At 39.0% G+C, this 27,975-nt stretch overlaps 1 protein-coding gene across 1 annotated transcript; it reads right to left on the bottom strand.

Moving 5' to 3' along the window:
* Nucleotides 1-589: 589 nt before the first annotated feature.
* Nucleotides 590-26,291, bottom strand: NEDD1 (NEDD1 gamma-tubulin ring complex targeting factor). The gene is made up of 15 exons (XM_075719533.1): nucleotides 26,260-26,291; nucleotides 24,966-25,115; nucleotides 22,985-23,079; nucleotides 21,416-21,532; nucleotides 20,078-20,218; nucleotides 11,439-11,668; nucleotides 10,273-10,474; nucleotides 9,142-9,328; nucleotides 6,159-6,290; nucleotides 5,911-5,958; nucleotides 5,235-5,458; nucleotides 4,336-4,492; nucleotides 3,868-4,024; nucleotides 1,481-1,547; nucleotides 590-783 (listed from the first exon to the last, which is right to left on the bottom strand). Exons 2-15 carry the CDS (start codon nucleotides 25,099-25,101, stop codon nucleotides 679-681), a joined length of 1,998 nt encoding a protein of 665 aa, XP_075575648.1. The 5' UTR covers nucleotides 25,102-25,115; nucleotides 26,260-26,291; the 3' UTR covers nucleotides 590-678.
* Nucleotides 26,292-27,975: the final 1,684 nt, after the last annotated feature.

The raw sequence follows: 27,975 nt of genomic DNA, 5'->3' as shown, positions 1-27,975 counted from the left end.
ACAAAAATCTGATTGTGCAGTTGAACTAGCTTTTGCAACAAAGTTCACAGCAGACAAGCACAAATTTCTTACAAATGTAATAAGAAAGATCATGGCACTGAATTTAGGAACATTTTCAAGCTTTAGTTTTACTCGGGATAGAAGATTTGACAGTTGAGTAAAGTTAACCGAATACTGTACTTTCCAGCTCCTTATAAACAAGGCTCCACATTATGCAGAAGATGAGCTTTCTCTCCCCTTTTTCTCCAGGAAAAGTATCTGAAAGGCAAGCTACAGTGATTGTTTCTGACAGCAGTAAAATAAAGAAGCAGATAGAAAAGTAGCTATATCAAAAAGTTCTTACAGAAAAGGCATCCGTCCTCGTTTGATTTTGTTTATAAAAAGGCACTTCACATATTGCTAAAACTCTGATAATGTACTTAATCCTTTTAGTTTTTCTGTTAGAAGGATGCATTTCAAGGTGGTTAGCATGAGTATGCAAACGTTCTTTATATGGTGTTTATCTGTTAGAAATTTTATAATTACATATAGTATCTTACACCATTTATTTAGAAGAAGATTCATGTTCAAAATAATAGCATGTCTTCATGCAATACTTCAGTGATGATGGATGATCTGTCATAAGCAACACACCACCTGTAGTGACTTCATGCTAATAAAATTAGCAGTGTATATCTTTCAGAAGTGAGTCCTCAGTCTTTTGTTTTCCTCTCGTAGTCTCTCAATTTCAGCTACTAAGCTTTCATTTACAGAGTATCTTTCAAGTAAAGCATGCATTTCATTCTAGAGAAAAGAAAAAAGCCCCAATCAGCAGCTATAAAGTTAATTATTCCAGTTTTAGACTATCCATTTTCATATCCCTTTTGAAAATTAAATAACCTAGATAATACTGGTTTTAAAAGCTTTTGATAAGAAAAGTAAGATTTTTTTTTTATGCTGACATACAGTATTTTGATCATTAATACATTAGTGAATATTTTATCAAAGGATAATTTGCACTTCTTCAGGATGAGAATCTACTAATGCAGATTCCATTAAAATCTTCAGTACTGAGACAAGGTATTATTAATGCAGATCAAAAGAACAAAGATTCATAAAAGGTGAAGTTAAAGAACACAGAACACAGTTCAGTATGCATGCAGTACCTATAAGTGAAGCCTTCTATTTGAATTCCATCTACCTCCTCCTTGTCCCAGCTCTTGGTGCTTTCCAAAGGACAGTTGAATTTGTTTCCCTTTGTCTTTTTATAACTCCTGAAATACGAATTCATGATACCTACCCAATGCATATCTTCCCTTTATTTATTAAGCATAAACCAGTTTAACGGATTCCAATTCAGTTTCCCCTTCCTTCACATCCAATCCTCCCTTTCTTGCTCTTAATAAGCAAAATTGATTTTCAGTTTTGAGAGAAGTTGGCATGCCTTGGTATTACTGAAAATTAAAACAGTGTTACTTCCCACCATGATCTTCGTACATACCAACTGCATATGGAACTGCTTGATCATCTCCACTTGCAAATTCACAATATCTCGATGACATGCTTCTCTGGGGGAAGAATTCAAAAGGACAATGCTTAGTTTTATTTAGGAAGCAGTAATTCTCTCCAATCCTCAGCACCCAGAACTCCACACTTCCTCACCTTCATGACACTGAAACATGAGTCTAAAAACCTTTAAGCCATGAAACGTACTCCTCTACCACTTATTTTCTGGAATACTTTTGTTGTGATATTGACTTTCATAAGTTCCATTTTTTCAGTGTACAAAAAGACTTAGGATCTTTTCTGTTTAGAAATATACAAATAATGTGGCGATATCAAGTTTTTTTTCACTTGCAAGCTGTAAACTTCTCCCATTTTTACCATTCAAAGCTGATTTTCAATCACTCAGTCACAAGTATCGCAGAGAAAGATATTTAACTGTAACTGAAGATACAGCTTTTCAGTACGTCACTTTCAGCACTCTTTTGTAAGAGGGCCCAAAACATCAACTGTGATAAATGATATACTATCCTCAAGCCCACAGAATGCTCCAGGTTAATCTACATAAGAGCAGTGGCAGTGTTGACATGAATTTGTCGATTCATGGACAACTATTCCACACTACAAGAACAAAGCTTGGAAATACCTTCTGAACACTGCACTAATACAACTGTTCCAGACGCTGAGAAAGAACAAGGAGAACAGCTCACAGAAAAGCAGGCCAAGCTCATATGCTCCTCCTGAACAGCACATCATAGTGTCATCATCTGAGACCGAATACTGTGCTATGGGTACCAACTGCCTGAGAAAGTAAGGCATTTCTTGAAGTAGACACACAGAGACCTTATTTCATTCTCCTTTCCTAAAACATACAGCAAATCCCAAGGGAATATATTCTTCACTTTCTATTTCCACAGGTTACTGTGCTTCAGAACTCCTATTGGAGGCAAACAATCTTCAGGTGTATTAAGCATAGATGCCAGCTGGCAGCTCAGAAACCCAAAGATGTAGGCTATCTCCCAAAGACAGGATGTTCAAGAAACAAGCAGCTTTTTAGAACCAAATGAGTTACATATTCCTCCCGGTCCTTTTCTAAGGTCCTTGGTTTTAACCCATTACTTGAAAAGGAATGGATTTCAGGCAAGAGCAATAAAAATCTTTTCCTGAGATTCCAGAGGGTGAAAGGTATCTGTATCAACGAGAAGCTTGCAATGGCTCCCTTCCCTCTTACTGACCTCAGTACAAACATTCTTTCACACTCAGTTTGAATGTATCCACAATTTACAACTGGGAAAAGGGTCAGCAGAGCCCCTTCCAGCCACTCCAGGAAGTGTAGGTCAGAAAAGAAACACAATCTCTGAGGCTCCAGATCTCAGATACTGGAAGTACAAGGCTGACAAGCATACCTTCCCACACTGGGATGCCTGAACACAGACTTTTAAGAAAAAAACATCTGCAATCCATAGGCTGCATTTTAAGTCATGTGAAAGTTACAGTTTTTAATCAGAGGTGTGATTATTGCCAAAAAAAATCCCAGAGGAGTTTTACTATACTATATTCTTAAAGATATTTAATAACATTAAATTGGTAGATACACAGCCATAGCACACGGACCTACTAAGTTAGTTTTGCATTGCTTTTTGTCATCAAGACAGCAATACTTCCCCTGCCCAGCAATCCTTTTCCCCTCCACCATCTCAGTCAACCTACTTCATCTTAATCATGGGTTGGGAAGTGATCCCCTAGATAAAACTCTCTCAACTGCTCCACCTCCTTCAAACTCCACTCTAAATCCATGCTAATTCGACTGACTTCTTTTGTGACAAGTGGAATCTTAAGTTAGGTATCCACAAATACAAAGTAATCTGACACCAGCCATCACTTCCAGCACAGACATTATTTTAATGTCAAGCTTCACCAGTAGAAATACACACAGTATTTTACCTTATACATGCCAAGCTAACAACAATCAAAGCCAATACAAGTCAACTGTCTAGATCAAACTCTCCACAATGTCAAGTTTAAGAGAATTTTGTCCCCTGCCAGGACAAAAGATGAGTAGGGAGGGAAAGAAATCAGCACAAGGCTTCATGAAAGCAGTAAGGACTTCGTTACACAAGTAAGTTTACCATCCAAGAAGTATTCAAACACTCATTCTGAAAACATGTTAGCAAAGCCATGCATTAACAACCCTCAGAGACATCAGTCTAATTAGTCATCAGAGCTATTCAAAATAAATAGTTTCATAACTAGATTTCCAAGATTAGGGCTATTAATGGTGTCATTTGCTAATGCAAGCGGAAAGTATGTTAAAGCAGATGCTAAGACATCTTACTAAGAAAACACGTCATTGACAACAAAAATGTTCTGCATGAATACCAGTACCTGAAGTCATCCATTGTTTCTTGTATCATATTCTGAATGAAGTTTATTTGGATTGACGACAGAGGTGCATTTGGTCTGCTACTCCCAATGGTTTCTACTATTTTTTCTGACAATGAACTGGCAACTCCAGCAGTGACAGGTGATGTTATCTTTGGACCTTTATAATTAAAAATAAAATAAAATAATAAATTAAAAATCAGCATAATGGAGTACAACAGGGTTTTTTATTTGTCTTGAGGCTTGTCAATATTTTATCTCAAATGTTATGTAGTTTAAAAAAAAAGAAAAAAAGAATTAGATTTAGAATGAGTCTTTTCAGAGGCAACTAGAGATGTTCCAGAAGGGCTCACTGGATTTACAGAATAATCAAGACTGGATGTTGTGTTTTAACGCTAGGGCCATTTTATCAGGTTTCACAGCAGTTGACAATCAACCATGCCTAAAGCTGGGCCAAAATGATCAACTTACTTATTGAGGTAGTACCATTTACTGGTAGATCATATGCAGGATGAGCCTGAATATTCTTCACTAGTCTCTCATTTGTATCAGAAGCCTTTACAGCAGTGGATGATGGTGGAGGACTTAAAGTTACAGATTCTGCGCTTGATGAGCTCGATTTTGAAAGCTGACAATAAAAATAATAAAAAAAAAAGGATGAACTCTACTTAGTCTTCAAGTGCAACTAGATAATTGTAGTAAGTTTTCAGGAATGCACTTTCAAACATTTTTAGTTTTAGGAATCTGCTTACAAATATATGCTTTTCATTTTCTAGCAAGACATCCTAAAAATTGATTGCTACAATATTCAAAATTGCCTCAAGTGCGTGTGCACAGAAAGGAGTGTAAAGGACAGGGGCCTCTTAATTTTCACATCAAACATTTTGTGGCGAATGTTATAAACATCATTCCTAGCAAACTCAGACTTCTCAAAAGCAATATAAAAGGAGCCAGGGTCTCAGCAGAAGCATATCAAAGATAACTCAAGAAGGAAAAAGAGGGACATGGAGAACAGGGAAAGAAGAGAGGGTAGAATTGACCTAATAAACGACAATCAATCATACTGGTGCAACCAATAACGATCATTCTTGATTTTCTAGAAAAATCAAAATATTCCTCCAGCTAGCCCAGTTTTGTTTTGTATGAACTTTTATAACCTGAGCTTATTTAAAGAGAAACATACATTTATCTTGCATTGCTGAAGGCCAATGCACTTAAACTAAACAACATTTTACAGATTTGTGTCAATAGTGTGAACAGAGTGGCAAAATTAGATTAGCTGGGATGCTATTAAGGATTTTTCCTTCAAGTAGTAGTATTCTGTCAAGATTCTAAAAAGACCACTCATAACAAGAATTAGTATAGTATACCTGCTTTAAGACTTCTTTAGATTCTTGTTTTCCAAGATTTATTTTCTTAGTGTCAGTCTCTGGATGTTCTTCCTCTTCTTTAATCGGAGATCCCAGAAGCGCGTGTAATGGGCTAGACCGTATCCCTTGTGCACTACTGCCCACTGGGCTTCTTTTTACTGGTAAGGCAGTGGTGAACTGTGGGAGAAAATCCAAACCCAAAAGGTAGGACTGATAATCCAGACCTAAAAAGGAAGAGGGAAGGGTGAAACATACATGTCAAAAAACCACGCCACCCCCCAAATCAAACGCACAAGTAAAGTGCCTGCACACCCACACAAAACAAATAAATAAAAAAAATCACCCAAAAATCCACAAAAACTAAATCCTTAAATCCAACTTACACTGTCACTGTCATTATGAAAATAATAAAGCATGAAAAGCCTCCATATATCACTACAAATTTCATAAAGAAAAACAAAATCACTTTAGGACCATACTCTTGGATTTCCTGTTACCATGTTGTGTCTTAGCACCTCAATGTGTTAGACAGTTTCCAGAAAAGTTCATTTGTTTCAGTGTTTGCTTTCAGTGTTTGTTTATTTTCAATGGTACGACAAAATTAGCATGTAAGAACTAGCATAGGCCTCCAAAGGCCTACCACTGACAAAGAAGAATATACCAAAAGTATGTTTACCATCTCCTTTTCCTTGAGGATCTTCATTCGCTTTACTTGTGATAACATCTACAAAGTACCAGAACACAGACAAATTAAGTGTTTATTAAATGAAACCTACATCAATATTCATATCATTGCATCGAGTTCATAATCAAAGAGAAATTAAAATACCAAGTAGGTACAGTGGTCGGTAACACACATACGTCAAAGTGTCACACTATACGCGGATGAATGACACTTTACAAATTTCAGTGTTAGCAACTTACCATCTCTGACTGGAGAAAACACATCTCCTAAACTACTTCGACGCAAATCATCAAAATTATTTAAATCGGCACTTTTCCCATGATCGGTTTCTTTAGATGGAATCACATCCAAGCTGCAACTATGGGGAAAGCCTTAAAAGGACAATAACATTCAGTTAGTATTTGACATTTTCCAAAGATAACATACGTTACCCCTAAACAATCTCACAGCAAGCATGATGCCTGATAAGTCCAGCAAGCACTTCAGAACCTTCTACAGATTCCAGTTAGAGGGTCAACTTTAACTTCCTCATTTGGGCTGTCATTGCAAGTGAATATAACTAAAAGCTAAGATATTTATTAACAAAAATAAGATACAATTGGATTCCTTTCTTCTTTTTAAAAAGGAGAGGTGTCAAACTGGAGAGTGCACTCATTTTCAGATAAATCTACAATGATGGATGCAGCAAATTTATGGTGTATCAGGTGAAATGAGAACTAGTGAATGCACCTTCCGCTAAGAAGGTGATCACATTCAGATGATCAAAATTTAAATTTATTCTGCAAGAAATCTCCTTCACTGAGGCCATTAAACATTCTAAGAGAAATTCTATAAAACATTTATTTCAAAGCTTACCTGATGTTAGGATATTCTCTGCTTATTTCTAATGTTACGAAATCAGACTGGGGTTACAGTTGCAGACAAAAGAAATTTGTTTCTAGACCTTTCCCCACTCCGCCCTCAAGCCCCATGCCTGACCCAATCTGGGGCAAAATCAGTTAGCTTTTGTATGCATGGTAGCAGGGACAGTTGTCTGAAGTCCAAAAACATCCCAGTAATTATTCAAACTACAGTTTTTAGATGAGGAATACACGGAGAAGTGAATGGAACTGCGAAGATAACCACCCGAATAACTTTCACTGTTCAGTATGTTTGAACACCAGATCAGCACTGTAAGCAAGCTGCTATTCTGCCCTCACTGAACTCCTAACTCTAGAAGTACCTAAATTTTGCTTGTATAAGTTAAGATCTAGGCAAAAAGCATTAGTGCCGTGCAATCCATAAATACATATCCTATAAATAAATCACCTGTACATACAAAAGCTTTACTTTGTACCTACTTTAATTAAAAAAAAAAAAAAAAACACACCAAAACACTACTGTTCATAAAACCTGTAACTACTTCTCTATATGGGATTACTTGTTCAAGTGATCCAAATGTGACTGGATGACTACAATTAATCATGTCAAAGTACCTACATAAACTGGGACTTGAGTCAGTTTTAAGATTTCACTTTTCAAATGCATTAATATAGCATGTTTTCCACTCTTTCAGATGTGTCAGTTGTGACACATACATTGGATTGCACTTGCTAGTTAAGTAAATACTTGGCGTACTGAGTCAAACTAGAAGCACAGTAGCAACCTGTGCCAGAATCTACAGAGGATCTGCATGGAAAAAGCATAATATAAAATAGGGCAAAATGTCTTTTGTATATTTTTACCCATTCCCAGTAAAATAAATGTAGTAAGTACCTAAACCAGAGGATGGCTGTTCAATGGAAGTTTATGGGAAGCCAGCTCAAAGTACATCCAAACGTCTTATCACATTTTGACTTCATTTATATTTTTGTACTTTAAAATACCTGTGACAAAAAACCCCAGTCCACTTATAAGCTGTACGAGCAGATGTTTTTTTGTTTTAAGTGTGGTATCAGACCACTTTACTGAATGCCCCTTATTTCTGCAAAGTTAAACTCCATAATCAGGGTCTAGAAGAGTTTCTACAGAACAAATGCAGTTTGTGGTCTCTCACCCATTCCCGTTTTTAAGTTTAAAGACCGCATCTTCTGAAGCATACAGAGGTCTTTACTTCTAAAGTGAACATTCCGTTCAACGAAAAATACTTGCTTTGCTTGGTAAGCCTTTATTTTCTTAAAACATTTTTTTATTATGCATGATCCTAATTAAGGGGTAACAGCCATTACATCTTCAAATAAAGATAATAAATCATATATTTGAACTGAAATCAAGTTTCCCTCACCATTCAGTAATGCTTCTTGCGTACATAGGCAGCATTCTACGTCACCTTGTACTTCACTGCATACCCAAGGGAGGTCATTAATACACATCCCTAAGGACTGCAGTGGCTTATTGCCTAATTACTGTTGCCAAATGTATTTCTCCATTTTTTAAAAAGGGAGGGAAGAAGTGCTGTTGCATTAAAATGGATTGAGGATTTTTTCAAGAATCAAACTAAGTGTTACTGATTTGACCATATTTTCAGAACTCTTGAATTAAATAAAATTTTAAGAGTTCATTTTACACAGTGGCAGAATTTTAGAATAATGCTCAGAATTCTTAAAAAGAACTTGTTAATTTCAGAAGCATAAATAGCAAGTACAGTTATACAACTAATCATACTTGCAACTATATTTAACATCTTTCCTACCATGTGATATTGGAATCATGCCTCATAGAAAAACACAGTTCAGTTCTCACTTGGGTTTTTGGACTAGGTTTTTTTCCCTGTGTTTTGTTTGGTTGGTTGGGTTTTTTTAGATGAGGTCTGTTACTCCTGTTAATTAATAGAATTACAAACCATTAGCTCAGCATTCCATACAGACGTTGTGTCAGAAAATACATTATGTACATAAGGATAATCTACAAGTCAGAATGCAAGAGACAGACCCACGATATCACCATGGAGTTTTCTCCTTTACAGTTTAAATACATACTTTTGCTTCAAGTCCAGAATTTTAGACTTCACATATATAAAGCTTGTAGCAGGACCCAATTCACCTTCCATGGTCTCATAGTATGTCTAAAGCAGGAGGGGAGGGAAAAGAAGGTGCAGATGTGCATGCATGTATGCACAGTTCTTTCAAACAAATGCCCTTCCCTTGGTGAAATGTTTATACTGTAATGGTCAAGGCATGAAATATTCCTTCCATCTTCTACATTATGCCAAATACGATTATAAGAGTAGGAAAAAGACACTACCTGTTTTCTCCTGAAGAATGTCTCCTCCTTTATTCTCATTTGGCAACGTCAGATGAGATGAAACTGTTGTTGATGCTTGAGAGGCAACATTTTTGATGCCAGTATTTTGAATTCCTCCAAGATTACTACTGGCTTTGACTTCCACTCTTTTGGATACAGGTTTATTTGAAGAACCCGTAAGGTTAGACTGAAGAAAAAAAATAGAACAAATTAAGACAAGTTATTATTCTTTCAGTTAAAAGTAAAAAAATAAGCCAATAGTCTTTCTGTTTCAAAATACTAAAAAAAATTCAGTTCAAGGTGCAAAGGTTGCCTAGGAGATATGCCTTTACAAATTTAAAAAAGAAAAGTATCTTAACGTAACTTCAAATAACATGGGAAACATCTGTATTATTATTTACTGTGTGGACCTGCAAAAGAATAGCAACAGAACTTAATGTAACAATCAAGCAACCTGGCACAAGTGAATTTTAATCCTAGGCTTAGGCATAGGAAAAATAAGAGATTACAATATATACTCCAACTTGTAAAGGAATAGTCAACGACAAGCAGCAAGCACGCTGGAAGAAGAGGAGTCTCAGGGAGGTAAAGAATCCGCTTCAAAGGTTCTCTCCATCTCTGCTGAATGGACACATGGGGTTTCTAGATAGAGTAGAGCCTAATTAAGTCTTGGAAGAACCTCTTAAGCCTTCTCTATTGTTTAATCAACTTCTCCACTGCTTATATGTGCCCGCAAGACCATATATAAGACCATGCAAATTACCTCATGACGGGCAGCTGTGTCTCTTCCCCTTAAGTGGAACAGCCATTACAGATCTTTCAGCTACTACCTACAAATGAACCTAAGGTGCCGCACTCATCTGCAATGGCAGCACATTCACACCAGGAAATTTAAGACTAAAGTTTCACTCATTTCTACACTAAAGCTAGGGGTGGGGGGAATTCCACATTAAAACCCCCTAAAATGGCACTTAAGACTGAGCAGTTTATAATTTCTATGTTGGTATGAACCACTTTTGTTGGCAACTATAATGCTTAGAAATTGAATGCTAACATTTTTTTAAGAAGTTAAACTTATGCTTTGCTTTCACTAATCTGCATATTAAGCAATAAAAAGTAAAGTTTTTTTACCTTGGAAAAAGTGCTACTGAACTGAATACGTATGCATTTCACACAGCCTTTGTGAGCAATAGCTGTTTTCACTGGTGATGTCAGTTGTCTTAAGTCATACTGGCAGATTTTTCCCCGGGAACATCCTATAGCCAAAGTAGTACCATCAGGCATGAAGTCTACTGTTGTCAGAGGAAAATCAGCTACTATTGTTGTCAGTAATCTTCAAACAGGAGAAAGGACAGGATAAAGAAGCTTTTAGAGTTCAAAAGTTAGACTTTTCAAAACAGAGAACCTAAAAAAAGATATAAAAGCTTTCATAATTCAGCTACAGGTCAGTAGTTCCACTTCTCCAGTGCCACGTAAATTCAGTGAAATATCTTACGGAACAGTGGATTAGGCTTATACTAAGCGTTCATGCTTAACAAATTAAAGACTGCATATGCCCCAAAAGATTTCACCAGGACAGGATCAAATTGCCCTCATAACAGCAGTTCTGACACCAACATTATTTACTAGTATCATTTCCAGCAGCAATCATACTACATACATCCTCTTCAGGTCCTAGTTTGCATCCTTCTACTACACCCCTTCCAAATTAGAGCCAGGCTGCTGCTTTTATTCAGCTATAGTGCAAGCACAACCCACGCTGGAACCAAAGTCCCATGAAACCACTTGCCATCCTGTCCTCTTACTACACAGCCCCATCACCTATGCCCCATAATTCCTGCTTTTTCAACCAATACCCTCCCGTATTTAAGGCTCACTATCTCAGCAACTCTGCACCTTACCACAGCTACATCTTGTATCTTGAACTCAAAAAGCAGGCAAGCTAAGCTCAGGTGGCTGCAGGTCCTCACAGGCGGTACTGCCCCTCACAGAAGCTAACAAGAAAAGCCCATGCACCAGCACTTGGGAGAGGTCACTCATATGTAGCACCTCAACTAGTTCCCACATGCCTTGGGTTTTTTTGATTGTTTGTTTGGGTTGGTTTGTTTGTTTGTTTTTTAAATAAAAAAGCAAAAAGGACTATGGGACAGGTTCTGCAGTAGCGATATGCCAACCACTTCAACCATCCTGAATGCGGTCTGGATTAAATATTTCATGTCATAGTCAGGCGTGCTTTTTCAGTTTATAAAACCCAAATAAGGATCCTTCTAAAACCAAAAAGTCTTTAATATACTCACTTTTTACTTGAAGTGTCATAGAGAATAATTCTTTTATCCAAACCTACAGTTACAAGCAGCAGCTTATTAACTGGAGAAAAGCAGATTTCTGAAGCTGGTGCTTTATGAGTATTTTCAAAATTATGATATGGGTTCTGGCTATTTACATCCCACAGAGTCACATTTCCACTGTCAGAAACACTGCCGAGCAAGGATTTCTTAAAGGATGAATATTTCAAGTGTCGAATAGGCTGCAAGACAGACATAAAAAATGAATTGTAATACCACTGTTAAACACCGTATTAAATTATTTTCTAAACACACAAACACATTAGGAATACAGATGCTACATTAACTTAAAAGTAGTTTACAAAGGCTGGCCGCTCTAAAAAAGTAAAAAGAAAACACGTTCACTTCACATTACAATGCCGTTTTTGCACTGCAATGCCATTTTTGCTGTCGAGGGGCAGGCTTTTTTTTTTTTTTTTTGTACCACGTATGGGATATCATATGAGCTGATCAGCAAGATGAAGGACAAGGGAAAAAAAAAGTTCTAGAAAAGTTTCTTGATTTTTCAGCAAGTATCATACCATCATACACATTACAAAAAACCCCACACCACATCTAAAATTAAAGGAGTGAAAAGCAACATTATTTCACTGATTGGTCTCCTGTCAAGAATGTTAAACTTAACTCCCCTCCACTGACTTTAAGTACTTGGATACAAGCCAATTTGGTAAGACACAGAGACTCCAGAGTTATGCAAATATGTAGGTCCTGCAGAAAGACAGACTTCACCCTGTGAGCTAGAACCACGGAAGAGGATAACATGCCTGGTTTATCACTTGCAGCCTTGCTATCACAGAACCATGTAATGCAGGAACTTAAATTCCCTTTCAGAAGCAGGTAAGTATTTTGTTTCCACTGTATTGCTTCAGAGGATCTTTCAGAACCTCACTGCTCTAATACTAAGTTACAATACTCAATTTCCAGATTAATTTTATTTATGACCCATTTGCACTAGTTCAATCCTGTGACAATAATGCCCTTACACTTAAATTATTTCCCTAACTCCTCAGTGCTGCTTTTCCCTGTAAACAGCCACCTCACCTTCTTACAGGCTTTATTTTGCTATAAACAATAAGCAAGACTCAATCTCCCAAGACTGTTTTTTCAGTACCATTACAGTTTCTTTGTAACTCTCCCAGTTTGAATCTTTCTTGAATATGGACAACCAAAATCTTCTATGATCGTCAAAACATTTTGCTACTGCCTTTACAAAGGCAGTAACACTTTGTCCATTTTATACTGTAAATACTCATCCTGACATATCCTAGACTGCATTTTCTTTTTTGTGATCCAATGTGGTTGCTTGTTGCCATTTTATGATCAAAAAGCCCAAGTCCTTCTTTCCCTTGGGAATTTTCAAATCCTAGTCTAATATGAAAAGCCTCAGTTGTGACCTAAGTATGGTACCTTGATTTCTATACTGTCGTAGTGGTTCCCATGTCTATTAGTTTAATCATTTTTAGATACTGTCACAATCCTCTCTCTTACAGGCAATACCTTCCAACTGTGTCTCATCATAGCTCTACTCATATCATGACCAGTACTGAAAATATTAAACAAGATTAACTATTGGTAACCCAAACAAATACTGTTCTTTCAATATTACCTACTGTCTTCTTTCCTATAGCCGATTTCTTACCTATGCTCAATTCCTTTCTAAACCTCCATCCTCTCTAATATTTTCTCACAAGGCACTGATTCAAGTGCTTTACTCAAGTCCAGACAGATGAGAGCCATTACATTTTATTTGTCTGAAAATGCTCTCAAAAGGCTATTATATTATTCTCATATAATCCACATTGCAATGCACTGTACTGGATTTTATCACATTTCTCTCTTTAACTTCATTTTAATGGAGTATTTGTTGGTTCATATGCCTCCAACATAATTTCTAGTACTGGTACTGCATGTCTCACTGGAAGCCTGATCGCTCCACAAAGAAGTGGCACCCTCAGCTGCATATCCAAATAGGACAGAAGATGACTGCTTATAATTAATATGGTCGTCTACTGGACATGATGGAGAAATTGGCTGGATGGTCACATCCAGAGGGTAGTGGTCAATGGCTCGATGTCCAAATGGAGACCGGTGACAAGTGGAGTCCCTCAGGGGTTCGTACTGGGACCAGTGCTGTTTAACATCTTCATCAATGACACAGACAGTGGGATCGAGTGCACCCTCAGCAGGTTTGCAGACGACACCAAGCTGAGTGGTGCGGTTGACATGTCAGAAGGATGAGATGTCATCCAAAGGGACCTGGACAAGCTGGAGAGGTGGGCCTGTGTGAACCTCATGAGGTTCAACAAGGCCAAGTGCAAGGTCCTGCACCTGGGATGGGGCAACCCCCGATATCAATACAGGCTGGGGGATGAAGAGATTGAGAGCAGCCCTGTGGAGAAGGACTTGGGGGTACTGGTGGATGAAAAGCTGGACATGAGCCATCAAAGTGCGCTTGCAGCCCAGAAAGCCAACTGAATCCTGGGCTGCATCAAAAGCAGCGTGGCCAGCAGGTCGAGGGAGGTGATTCTGCCCCTCTGCTCTGCTCTGGTGAGACCTCACCTGGAGCGCTGCGTCCAGCTCTGGGGCCCTCAGCACAAGAAGGGCATGGACCTGCTGGAGTGGGTCCAGAGGAGGGCCACAAAAATGATCCAAGGGCCGGAGCACCTCTCCGACAAGGACAGGCTGAGGGAATTGGGGCTGTTCAGCCTGGAGAAGAGAAGGCTGCAGGGAGACCTTATTGCGGCCTTTCGGTACTGAAAGGGGGCCTACAGCAAGGATGGGGACAATCTTCTTAGCAAGGCCTGTTGTGACAGGACAAGGAATAATGGATTTAAACTAAGGAAGAATAGATTTAGACCGGATAAGGAAGAAATTTTTTTACAATGAGGGTGGTCAAGCACTGGAACAGGTTGCCCAGAGAGGCAGTGGAGGCCCCATCCCTGGCAACATTCAAGGTCACGTAGGATGGGGCTCTGAGCAACCTGATCGAGTTAAAGCTGTCCCTGCTCATGGCAGGGGGGTTGAGCTAGATGACCTCTAAAGGTCCCTTCCAACCCAAAGCATTCTATGATGCTATTTTTATCAGCATTTTTCAGTTTACTTACATTTAAAAAAAGAAATACTGAGAGACTCAGTAACAACAGCTTCAATTACATACATGATCTACATGGGAAACATGCTTGTCCCTCACAGTTCTCTCACTTCTTCACCTCCAAATACCTTCCTTACTGCCCTGGCATCTGCTCATGTTTCATCTTTTCCTTCCTCTTTCCTCCTGCCCGCCAAGATTACTCTCCCCCAGCTCTCCTCAAACCTCCCTTGCTATCCTACCAAGTCTCCTATTTTCTTTTCTCATTTTTCTTTCATATTCATACCTTCCCCATATTACCTCTGTTCCCCACTGCTCATTGAAGTCATGGTGTTTCCTCAGAGCAGCTTCACAGTTGAATTTCAGGTTGCCAGTGAAGGAGGTGTGAGGAAGATCCTACTCCTCACTTTCACTGGATTAGGTTAGCAACAAACTTCACTTGCAACAATGCAATTGCTAGATCAGACTCAAGGAACAGAGGCACTTAAATCTGTGCACGCTTTTGGGACAGTCAAATGCATCATACTGGCATCCCTGACAGTATGCTACATGTCCAAGTTTAAATTCTTGCCCAGACAGCTGGAGGCATGAAAGAACCTCATTTCTGAAAGACTGCTTGACAAGACAAAACCAAAACATTTCTCCTCCCAGAAGTGAGTCACTTAATCTGAAGTTTTCTAAAAAAAAAAAAAAAACCCCAAAAAAACCAAAAAAAAAAAACACCAAAAAAAACTTTATCTGAAAAACATCTGGGTGAAAAAATACAGCTTTAAGCTTAGCACAGTTAGAAACAGCAGACAACCAAGCCTCATACAGGAAAGTATCAAGTATTAAAATGCAGGTGGTCAAACTACATTACTTACAATAAGTGTTAGCTACATTATCCTCATTTCCCACCCCATACATCATCAAAAACCAAATTAGAAACTGTATTTTAGAATAAGAATAGGCTTCATGAAGTAGTATTCTGTCTTTATCTTTAAAATACTGACTCAACTCTACATTAATTTTATAACAAACCAATCAAAAAAACCAGCATGCTACCCAGTGTTCACTGCAGTGAAGTTAAAATACACATACAGCCACTATGACAGCTGACAAGTATACACAGAAAAATATCTTTGTGACCCCGTGCTGCAAGGGAATGGGACTCCTTGTACAAGAAGAGATGAACTATTACACTTGTTCAGACATCTGAGCTATTTAGTCCTACGCTGTATGTATGCAAGTGTTCAAAACTGAAGTTCTGAAAAAGGTAAAAGGGACCCCTCCCCACCCACCACAGGAGACAGATCCAGGATAATCTAATGCTAGGCATAAGTCTCTTCCAGAAATTAGTTAAAACCAAAACTTATCTCCTTTATAATATCCCTTTTGTTGTAATTCTCAAGTTACTTTTCCAACGTTCTCCCTCTGATTACATTTATTGCCGAAGAGGATTCTAACATCAAAAATCATCATGATCAGCTGGGTGTTCACAGAGAAAATATTACCTTTTACGTCACTGAATTTAAGATTATTGTTTAACTGTGTATCCTTTTATGTTAAGTGTTATTTAAGAAGAGAGTCTTTCTATTTTCTTTAGTTCCTTCTCTTCTCTTTACCAAACTTCCTCCCTACTTCTAACCCCTCTGTACCTCTGCCAGTCCTAATTCTGTAAACTTTTTTTGAGCTATCACACATACTTTTCTACATCAGATTCTATCATCTATTTTTCATTTCAATACGTTTGTCTTATTTCCTATACTTTCTAATGTTTTTGTCTATCTTAGTGACAAGAAACTAACATGTAGTCACAGTCTTCACCAAATAGTCTTTAAAAAAAAAAAAAAAATGTTGATTTTTGCTTGGCATGATGAAGTCACACAGAACTTTAGTACACTCCTAGTCACATTTTTCCTGAAGAAACTGAACTTCATTTGTCATCTCCTGTCCCTTTTCTTAACTTACGGTTTAGAAACAAGAGTTCTGTTACTCGGATTTTGAGCACTAGTGCCTCCAACTCTGCCTAGCTGAAAACAGCCCCAATACAGTTCCTTGGCCTTTGTACTGCCCGCAGTAGGAATCCCAAGCCTAAAAACGGCACACAACCCATATGGTTTAGCTGCCAGGTTTACTAGTTACAAGAAAAAAATTAGCTAAGGATGTGGGAGACAAGTTAAACTTTGGTACTTTTCTCAAAAGAAGCCCGAGAATGTTTACAGACTACAATTTAACCCAAAGAATCAAATGGCAAAGGTGTGAGACATGTTTCATTGGGAAAAATCTGACTGGACAAGCTTAAGTATCTTATCTGAATTGGATCTAGGGGGATATTTAAGAAGCTTGCTTTATTTTAAGTCAGCACAGCTGTTCACTAGGTGAAACTCAAATATGCTTAAGTAAATGTCTGAATAGAAGTGGGGAGAGGTCATCTGTTTTCTAGCGATTTTAGTCACTAATACTAAAATCATTTCAAGATTATTAGGAATGATGCAACTATTTGGAAAGAGTCATGTTTTGGAACTAACCTGTCACCACTGAAATTAAAAAAAAAAAAAAAGCAAATATGAAGCAAATTTCACTACATCTTAATAAGTACTACTCCTGATGAGCTCTGGAAATTCTGCACACGCAGAACTACCAGAAACACATTTAGTGCAAGGTGCTGAACCCACAAAGAGAAAATTAAGTCTTCTTTGCAACATTTTACCAGTCAATGTAGCACAAAAAGCCACATACATAATTTTGCCTTAGCTGTGATTGGAGTAGATTTTCTGTAGAAAATAAAAGTACACTTTATCTGTAAGCTTCACAGCAAGACACCCAAACAAAGAACAGTGCACTTCAGAAAATGGTTGGTCCGTTGCTAAGGACTGGTTACACTTAGGGTTTTTCACTGCTGGAAAACAAGTGAAAAGCCCAAAACTAAACCAAAAGTAGTCTAGTGTCATTGATTACCTTATTTAAAGACAGTACAGTGCGAAGGCGGATGTAAACACAATTGATCATCTTCAGCTTTTAAAGCTATTTCACTATATGGAGTGACCAGAACTCATCACACTTCTTTACAAATCAGCCAGCTGTTCAAACAACTAAACTAAATCCTGTTGCTAGGAGAATAGGACCAGGCAGTAAAGACTTGAACAAACATTATGTTTTGAAACAAACCTTAATTCATCCTCACAAGAGCAAGCAGATAAGAATCTGGTAGTCTAAATGAATACCAACAGCAAAGACAAATTATGGGATCTGCAAACAACTCCGTGCAAGAACTCAACTCTAATAAAGCACAAAGGTGTTTCTAAATCAAAATCAATTAATAGAATATAGGCCAAAACTCATATGAAAAGAAAATTGTTTAAAAGTCACAGAAAGCACTGCAACCTTGGGCTATTCTGCTACTTGTGGAGTCTATACAATATCAGAAATGAACTGGCAAGGAAACTACATTCCATCATGCTGAATCAGAGACAAGCTAAATTTTATAAGGTTAGTTTGACCTCACATTCCCCAATTGTAAAAAAAGTTACTAGGGAGTGGTGACCCTTATTAAGCCAGACAGCTAGTGCCAGGATCAAGCAGGACAATGCACTGTGTATCTTCAAGCTTAGTCTTAGAAAACTGGGCCCCTAAACTATAAATCAAGTAAAGGCTTTTTAAATTTAACAGAATTACACAAGTCTTCAGATATTTGCTTCACTGCACAATTAATCTTGCAATTCTCTGCAAGTACCAATTAAAACCCAAACCCAAAAATAAAGCTATTTTTGCACATAAGAGCAAAGATAATTTTTAGGATATAAGATAAGCTGATAAACTGGGACATCCACGTAGCCATCCCGCTACACAATTACAGCTTGATTCCATTTTAAATTAAGGCTGCAATCAAATAACTGCCCCCCTTCAGAAAACGTTATAGACCCTTTAGAAAGTGAATAGTAGCTCTGTGCTTGCAATTACTTTGATTTAACACTTCAAATATCTTTATCCATCTTAAAGGTCACTCAGCTTTGCAGTAGGCCTCTTGATTTCATCTGCCAAAATAGCTATTCACTGCATCACTTATTCCTAATCACTTTTTGGTGGAAAGAGTTGAATATATCAAACAGGTTGATGCAAATCATCCTCATGAGAATTTCTTCATTTTCCAATGAACTAGCAGCATAGTCCCCGCTCTGGATATTCACCTCAGCTCTGTAATCCAGCCACGGATTTCCCTGTAGCTCCTGCCTCACATCCACGTTTTTCATAAGATCAGAACAATCAAATCAGAAAAATGAACTGACTATATAGATGGATTTTTAAGATCAAACCAAGTATGAAGTACAATTTTGCTTCAATATAAGTATGAGACTGGTGATGGATCAAAGACACTGCAGCACCTAGGAGCAGAGATAGTTTGAATTTAACAGAGATTTTTCAACAGAAAGTATACCACAATTCCCGTGATGCTATAAAGTCGTAAGAGATTCTTCATCGAGTTATATTCTTCACGCTAGGCAGAAGAAAAATTTAACTTCACACTCTATCTGCAATCTAGGACTGAAAAAGCTGTTGCAGTAATAGAAAGTGACTAAATCACAACTTCAGTATTCCCTGTGACATTAAAGGTCAGGTTTAGGACCAGAGCAACAGTTCTGCATCCCCTAGGCAGCTCCTACCTCTATAAAAATGACTCAGTAAAAAATAAAAGAATGCCCAGAACACAAACACTTAGCTGTGCCTAAGACAACATTCACATTAAGAACGCACACTGGAACTTCTGATGGGGCAACACAGCTCATTTATTGCTGCAGATGCCCTTATATCAAGGGAATACCCCTAATGATACCCACTAATCCTGCAATATCTTTTGAGTCCGCAAAAGGGAATTGCAGTGGAAAACCCTACTAAGGCCCTTAAGTAGCACACATGCTTTGTGTTTGTCTTTTGCATACTTTTCCTTCAAACTAGTTATCCAAAATCTTACCTAAACACCTAAGTAGGTAATATAAAATCTCATTGCTTTTCTCTTTGAGCAGCTGTGCAATTTTAATCTCCAGATGAACCAAATTTATTATTTCCAAATGCAGGCTTGTATTCACCCCCACTGTACGGGTGGCTTGTAAATCTGATTACTTTGGATAAGTCAGAACCCAGGCTACACGGTCTCTGTTCTTTGCAACAGCATACACTGAGTCGTGCACTGAAATCCTGCTTTCGTTTGTAAAGCTGAATGGTTTTTGTTCAGTTCCAAGATGTGTAGAGTTTGTTCTTGGGGAATCAGAGCCTACAAAGTAAAATTTGCTGTAACCTGTGTATAATAAGTAAAGGTACTTGAGAAATTTGTATTTCAATGTTACCTATTATTTAAGACTAGAATACACACAATGGTCTGTTTTTTCCTCCCCATAAGTGCACTCTCAAAAATTAAAAGAAAACAGATTAACAAAACTCAAAAGCTCTTGATACGTACTTTCAATTTCTAAACACTGTGAATTAAAGCTTCATACCTGAAAGCAACTTAATACAGATAGCCTACCTGACGGCTGCCATAACCAAAGGGAGCACTTGATAAATTGGTGGTAACACTGTGTAGGATAATTTCACCACTCAAAGATCCAGAAGCAATGTAGCAATCATTCCAATTATATGTAACACACGTGACTTCATCTTTATGATCCTGTGGGGGAGGGAGGTTAGAGAGAGGGTTAAAGACATTCAGGATAACCATATTCTTTCCTAATCTGTGCTTTTGCAGAAAAACTTCATCTTGATGTTTTTTTCTCACCATCTGTAACATTTAAAAAGATTATTTAAGAGTTATTAAGGAATATCCCAGAAAACAGCAGCAGAACATACTGAAGATCAGCCACTACATTTTAACCACTGTCTGATTGTTTTCAGAAGACTGTTTTAATAAATTAGCAAAGATGATGCTGTCATTATATACAGTATTTTAATAAGACAACCATAGAGATATCTACCACAGGTGCCATTAACGTTATTTTAAAAGTAAGGTCTTCCAGAAACCAGTGATATTTGAATATACTTTCTGTCAATCTGATGTACTACTGCCAACTACCCCTTCTGTCACCTTTAGCATTAACACATATATTTACCAGATAGCTTTTCAGTATAGTTATTTGCAACGATGATATTGTGCTTACTGAATACATAGGGGAAGACAATCAAGTACTTCTAGTCCAAACAGGAGAAAAAGATATTTAAAGCATTGTATTAGCTACTTAGTAATTTTGTTTCAAACTGTAAAAGTCCAAGGAAAAAAAAAAAAAAAAGAGTAAATGAAAGGTAAAGTTCTATAGCCCCTTTAACAGCGGTCCTAAATGAGGGCAAATCATCTACTGAAGGCATCATGGATGTATACTAGACCATCCTAAGTTTTGTGCATGCACCATAACAAGGTTTTAGAGAATTCATACTGGATCATCAGTTAGAAGAAGATAACCATGTCACAGTTTTGCATAACTTTAGTTCTACTACAGTATTCTGCAAATACAAAAGTGTTTTCTTGTTTGACGTATCAGAAACAGCAATTATCTGAAATGCTGCGCTTGGAAAAAAATCCCATCAGAAATTATCAATACAAATTTGCAAAATAAGAAGCCTATTCTGAAAACTTAAACATACATTATTATAGAATTGTACTCTGAAGACATCAAGTTAAGTATGCTTGTTAAATTAAATTTGCTATTTACAGCATATAAAGAACACAAACTTGAACAAGACACACGTGTGCTGGCTTCTACCTGTGAACTTGATCCTACAGATATATGACTTCGAGAAAGTATATTTTTTTACAGTTGGCAGCAAACCCTGGAAGTAATAGACGCTACAGTTCCTCCTCAGCCAAACTTACCTTAAGGCTACGATAGACCTTTCTGGATTTCAGATCCCAGATATTAACTGTGTTATCAAGGCCTCCGCTCACAATATACGAAGAACTAGAATTCAAGCTCACGCATGTCTGTTTTGCCTGATGGAGAAGGGGGGGTGGGGAGGGAAATAATGTTAAAGATAATTAAGAGATTTATTCATATCTATCTAAAAGCATATTGACGTGTGTTTTCATCTTCATTAACACAAACAGTACCACTGACTGACAGAACTATTGGTACACTACAGTAATTTCCTATCAAAATGCATTTAAAATTCATTCTAGTTTGGACATATGTTTAATATACTTTAAGATTTAAATACATTAATTAATAAACTCCCAAATGTTCACATTTTCCCATCCCTATTTCACATTTTTTAGCACCTTTTCCTTCAATATGCATTTTCCTTTTAAATTATAGCTCTCTCAAATACAATCATAGACTTCTATTCAGGTAGAGTTTTAAAAAGAAAATGCTAAGTTTAGAAAAAAACTCCTTAAAAGAAAATCAAAAAGTTGTCTCAGTCATGTACTTCACATTCCCTAAACATTACAAAGAATATTATAGCAGCAAACCTCATAATTCAGTAAAGTGATTCTTTTTAAAATAATTGCTGAAGTACCAGCTTTTGAAAAAATGTCAATCTTAATGATAGACTGACATTAAGGACAAATTGTTATTCAGTTCTATCATGTTGAAAATTCACTTTTAAGTTCCTGAGATTTGAATTAAGGGGGAAAAAAAAAAAAAAATAGGTCCATCTAATTATTGACATGGTAAAACTGGAAATGATTGCATTAGTTATAGATAAGATTCAGTGAAGTCTCCAGGACAAACCCTCCACCTTTGAAAGTGTTTGCTTCAGCAACCTCAAAGCCTGGTTTGAACACCTTTTCAGAAAATTACCAGTCCAAATTAGCATTACAATAGCTATCCAAGGAGAATAATTAGAATGGTTTAGAACACTAACAAGTCATTCAAGTAACCATGTCAAGAGACTCTTCTCAAATTAAGAGTTCATAGTGTCAAGGTTCCACTTAACAGGAAAAAAACACCCAACCATAACAGAAGTTCTCCTGTTTCACATATTTCCAGAAGCTAGTGCATGTACGCTCCAAGAACAACCTTTATAGAGACTCTTACGTTTTCCAATGTACAATTCACAGGCATGCATAATACTGACAATTCAAGCTGGAAAATGAAGTTCAAACCTGGGCTCTATTCCATCACCTACACATTAGATCAAGTTTGAACCACCGACTGCCTCGGGCTATCACACTGAGGCTCAACAGGCACACTCCCCTAGCAGAAAGGCATCAGATGCTACTGTAACATGCATATTTTCTTACTGATAGAACTGGTTTAGAAGCACTATTCCCCCCTCTCTTTGTATGTATTTAACTATACACAAGGAAACTTTTTCACATGCATATCATAACTCTAACAATACTAAAATTAAATTGATCCCAACATGCAAAACAAATGTGATGCAAACAGTAGACAAGGTGGAGTGGGAAAAAAAAACAGGGAACAGCCTTAGTCATACTTACTCCTTCAGCTATGTCAAACAGTGGAACAGGTTTGCTTTTACAGCTCAAAACAACTATTTTATCACCAGCAGCAGAAGCAGTGGCCAGGTATCTATCTTAGTCACAAGTTATGGACCATAATTGTATTGTACTGGTGATTAATAAAAGCAACAGTAAGTTTCCCTTACTGAACAGAAGACAGATTGTTTGAACAGTCTAAAGTACTGTACCTTGAAGGGACCTAGAAATAGAAACACAAGGCTATTTTCCAAGCTTTCATTAAGAAGCTCTTGCATTAACTATAGCCCTTACTTCTCAATATAAGGCAGAGCAATTTCTTTCAGAAAGAAGAGGAGAAATATCTGGCAGGTATTGTTTAAGAGCTCTTTACCACTAAGGCAGCTTATCCGGTCTACAATATTGTTTCCCCACCACCCCCAAGTAAGAGCCCCATTTATCACTAGAGTTCGAAGGAATGTCTGTTGCTGTTAGCAGACTATGGATTTAAAGAACAGTCCTGTTAGTGACGAATGTTAAACTACTTCACCATATAGTTTCTAGAGTACAATGAATGTTTGCTTATTTGTTTCCCTCTGTACTGAGGGAAGGAGAACAAAACCCCCAAAAGAACCTTTTATGACACCAATATAGAACTACAGAGTGGGGAAACTACCTCTGCACCCCCACCAAACTCATCAGGTAATCATTTAGATCCGTGTCCCTGTGTGTCTTCAGGCCAATGCTCCTTGTGATTTCATATTTGCTTATTTAAGAATGCAGGTTAATTGGCTGGATTTAACACCAAAGAACTGGTGAGCAGATTAGTGCTTGCCATTTCCTTCATTATTTTAAGGCAACATTTTAGCTTACGGAATTATGCATAACCAAAACCAATGCTTTACCCCCAACAAATTAACAAACATTCAAAAACATACAGAGTAAGATACTTCATTGTTTGAGGGGGATGAAGAGGAGACTAGGCGGAAGAAAGCATGACATGACAAGACAGACTGTCTATAGCTAGTCTACTAAACAACACATATATGCATATAACATATATATATCTCTCTACGCTTCAATTCCTGTGCAAGCTCCATAGCTGGAACATTCATTTTGGCTCTGACTGTTTTAACTTTTTTCTCATACATCCACTTATTTGCAGACTTAGAGGACAGACACATTCGCAGGACTTAGTTGTTATGTGCCAGCATCCTGTCCTTTACATCAAGATCAAACATCGCCGCCTTTTCCTGTGATGGCCATACAAGCTGTTCACCTGACAGTGCACTGTTTTCATGAAATTTCTCACATATTCACCTAACACCTCATATCATTATCCTATAATAGGCTTCCAAGACAGAGGTGAAAGGTCTAAAGGGCCAGATCCATTTTCATGCATAAATCACCACCATCCTATGGATGTTTTCCCTCACATCCAACACATTTGTGCTTCCTCTGTAAATGCTACAAACAGCGCAAAGAAAACCAGTGCCTACAGAGTAAGAGGCAAGCGCATACTATCAAAGACTATCAGAACAATGAGAAGCTGTTCAAAGGAAAAAAAAAAAGAAACCAAAATCTTTCATTACAATTTTCCTCTCTACACTACGTACAGAATTTTACTACACTAGCAATTGCTTTGTTCAACCTTGTCAGTAAATTAAGCACTGCCTTGAAAGTGAATATTGTAATCAACTACTGAAGAAACAAATGAGTAAGCTTTACAGTTGGTAGGCAATTCAAGCATATCATAATCACTAAAAAATTGTTAGCCTCCTACAGGAAAAGAAACTTTTTCAGAAGCATTTACCAGCATGAGTTTATTTAGTAAATCACTTCAACACAGAGAATCACAAAATTTTCTTCACAATATATACAAATCTTTTTATGCAAGACTTCAAAACTGCATGAGGCCTGTGATTTACAGACATTTTTAATAAAAAAAGTTCACTGAAATTTTGCAGAACACCCACAAAACAATGGCTGAAACTGTAAAGGATACTATTGCTGGCCCAACATAATGAGCTGACTGGATGTGTGGGTGTATGTGGGTTGAACTGCTCCACCACAGTTAGAGATGAGGAATCCCATATTTTAATGTCATCTCCTGATGAAGCAAAACGTATGCTTTCTTGCATGGCTGCACCTGTTTCTGCAAAAATAAATTTAAAAATGAATATACATATATATAAGAAAGTAAAAATATACAACAGGCAACCTCACAAGCCAAAAATAATTTCACCTATACCATTTAATACTGTTTTCTTGATAACCGGGACACTTATTCGGAGAGTTACACAATTAGCACCGTTCATCTGAATATACTACTGAAAGCGGCAGACACTCCACCCTTTTGTTACTTGAATTCTCGCAGGAAATGTGTGCTTTCCTTTTCACGAGGGAAAAGCCATCCTCCTTTACCGTGTCAGGAGACTAAAATGATGCTCGTATCTGCAAACAGAGTTTACAGCTGCCTAACAGGAAGCCGTGAGGATTTCAAGGACTCGCTTCCCACCAGTAGATGGAGATACACAAGCTCGAATCAAACTGTTGCAGGGGAAGGCTCTAAGTTTGGACCTAAAGGACTCACTTCAGCGTCCATCTCACCACCCTAAAGAAGACATCCGAGAATCCTTTAAACTAAACCTTTAACGGTAGAGTACCAGCGACAAGGAGTCACTTTTCAAAGCAGCTTACACAACATTAAAGAAAAAAACCACCACTACCACCACCGTACTGCTATTTGTTTTGACTGGCGCCGTTTTAAGAGTTAAACCCAGGCTAAGTAATTCCATGTTTGCAAAGTTTATTCTCAGCTTTTTACGCCGGGTAATTTTAAACTAGCAACAAACAAGGACTCAAAAGGGAAGCCTTTCCTTCACCTGCCAGCACAACCACCCTTCAGCCAAAAGTTTCCGGGGCGTTTCTACATAGCTTTAGGCCACTAATTCTCACTGCCGAGGATGCCTGAGAGGTGCATAACGCTGACAAAATTAGTCAGGAAACTCAAGGTCCACAACCGCCTTCGCTCGGCCGCTGCCCAAGGCATCAGCCCGCGGAAATGCTCCTCGCTCCTCCTCCCGCCTTCGCACAGGGCTCCTCTCCCCGCTCCGCACCTTCAGCCCCGGAGGCCGCGGGACGAGCCCCTCCGCGCACCCGCGCCCCACGGCATCGGTATCGCCCGGCCGCAGCCCCGCTCCCGCCAAGGCGGGGCCCCGCTGCGGGCCGCCACCGCGTCCCACGCTCTCCCCGCGGCGCGTCGGGACGCCCATCTCCCCCCCGCCGCCGCTGCCCACCTGGCAGGGCGGGCACCGGGCCGAGCCCCTTCCCTTCCCCTCCCGGGCCGTCCTGGCCCGGCCCGGCCCAGCGCCTCCTCAAGGATCGGGCCCGCCACCAGGCGCCGGCCGCCCCGATTGGCTCAGGCGCTCCTGCTCTCAGTTCTCTACGGGGTCGGGCCGCACTCCCGGCCAATGAGCGCCGCCCTCCCGCGCGCCCTCCCTCAGGGGCCGACTTTCCGCGCCGCATCCAACTTCCCAGCCCGTCCCAACAGCCCCCGCGCGCCCTCGCGTCCCCCGCCGACTACGGTGGCCCGGAAGGGGCGACGCGGAGGTCGCGCGCGCGCGCCCTTCCCGCCGCTCGGGCCCTCCCCTGCGGCCCGGGGCAGCGCCCGGCTCTGAAGCCAAACCCCGGGGCCGGGCCGGGGGAGGCCTCGCCTTGTCGGGGCATCCAAGCGGGCCCGCCTGAGGCCCGGCCCGAGCCTGGGTGTCCGAGGGGTAGCCCGGAGCGCCGGGCCGTGGCGGGGCTGCAGGTTTGAGAGGTCACCGGGCCCAGGCGGAGGAGCCGCCCCGTTGGGGCCTGTGGGGAGCCGGGCTGGTTTCGGGGTGGTGACGGGTCGCGGAGCCACGCCGTGGAAACTGCTGAAGGAAGCTGGAGCCAGCCACATGCTAAGCAGTAAATCCTGCTCTCCGCAATAGGTTTGAGTGACACCAGGTCCGGGATCTGCCGCGGTTTAAATTGTAAACTTGGAGGCAGGGCTGGATTTTCAGTACTGAGTAAAGAGCATCCAGCGCAGCTGGCCCCATCCTTGTCCTTCACTCGGACATCCTGGTGATAGATCATAGTAAATAATAGTAATAAATACATTCCCAGCAGAGAAGTTCCTGCACCTGTCAGCTCAAGTCCGTTTTAATCATGTTCACAACATGCCTATTTGTACCCCATCACACGCTTTTGTGTTTGCTTCCAGTAGCTGATCAAGTAACACACAATCATTGAATCTGTATCATGACTTGGAATACAGCTGTTATTCTAGTCATTTTGTAGAAGGAGGGATTTTTTTTTTTCCCCCTCCATCTGGTAAAATAAAAGCACTTCTTCAAACGTAATATGTATTCTCACTGCTTTCTAAACCTAAGTAAAAAATTATTTAGTAAAAGATTGTCTTTAAAGGGATATTAGACAAGAAATTTGTAGCAAAACTGTTTCTGTAGAAGCCTGATTTCAAATGAGTCTTTACCTTGCCTACGGCCCTCAGAATTGGTAGACCTGAAATGGCCCATTCACTTTCCTTTGCAGACGGAGTTTTGATTTTTCCAAGTTCATTTCATTGCTAGTCTGTATAAGCGAACTCAGAATCAGGAGAGAAACTCATGTCACTGTTACACAAAATGCCATTATTATTTCCCTACAGCAATGAGGGTCATGTCGTTATTGCATCTATTCATCCTCATTAACCAAACGTTAGTCATATTATCTATCATCCATCTTCTCAGACACCTGAGTGTTAGGGGGCCTGCAGCATTCCTACAAGTCTTCTACCCCCACTCCACTTTATTGTCCTAATTTGCTTTTAAACTAACCATGTTTCACTTCTAAGGCTAATACTCATTATTCTGTTCTGTGTATTTTCAATACACAGAATCAAAAGCTTCTTCTTTCCTGTAACAATATCCTCTGCCTTTTTTTATCTCCTCACTGTGGAGTGCAACTATGTTTATAGACACGTAGGTGAG

This window comes from Pelecanus crispus, chromosome 1 (genome assembly GCF_030463565.1).
Source record: "Pelecanus crispus isolate bPelCri1 chromosome 1, bPelCri1.pri, whole genome shotgun sequence".
Lineage (NCBI taxonomy): Eukaryota > Metazoa > Chordata > Aves > Pelecaniformes > Pelecanidae > Pelecanus > Pelecanus crispus.
The sequence above is the reverse complement of the archived record's forward strand: the minus strand, read 5'-3'. Positions and strand labels throughout refer to the sequence as shown.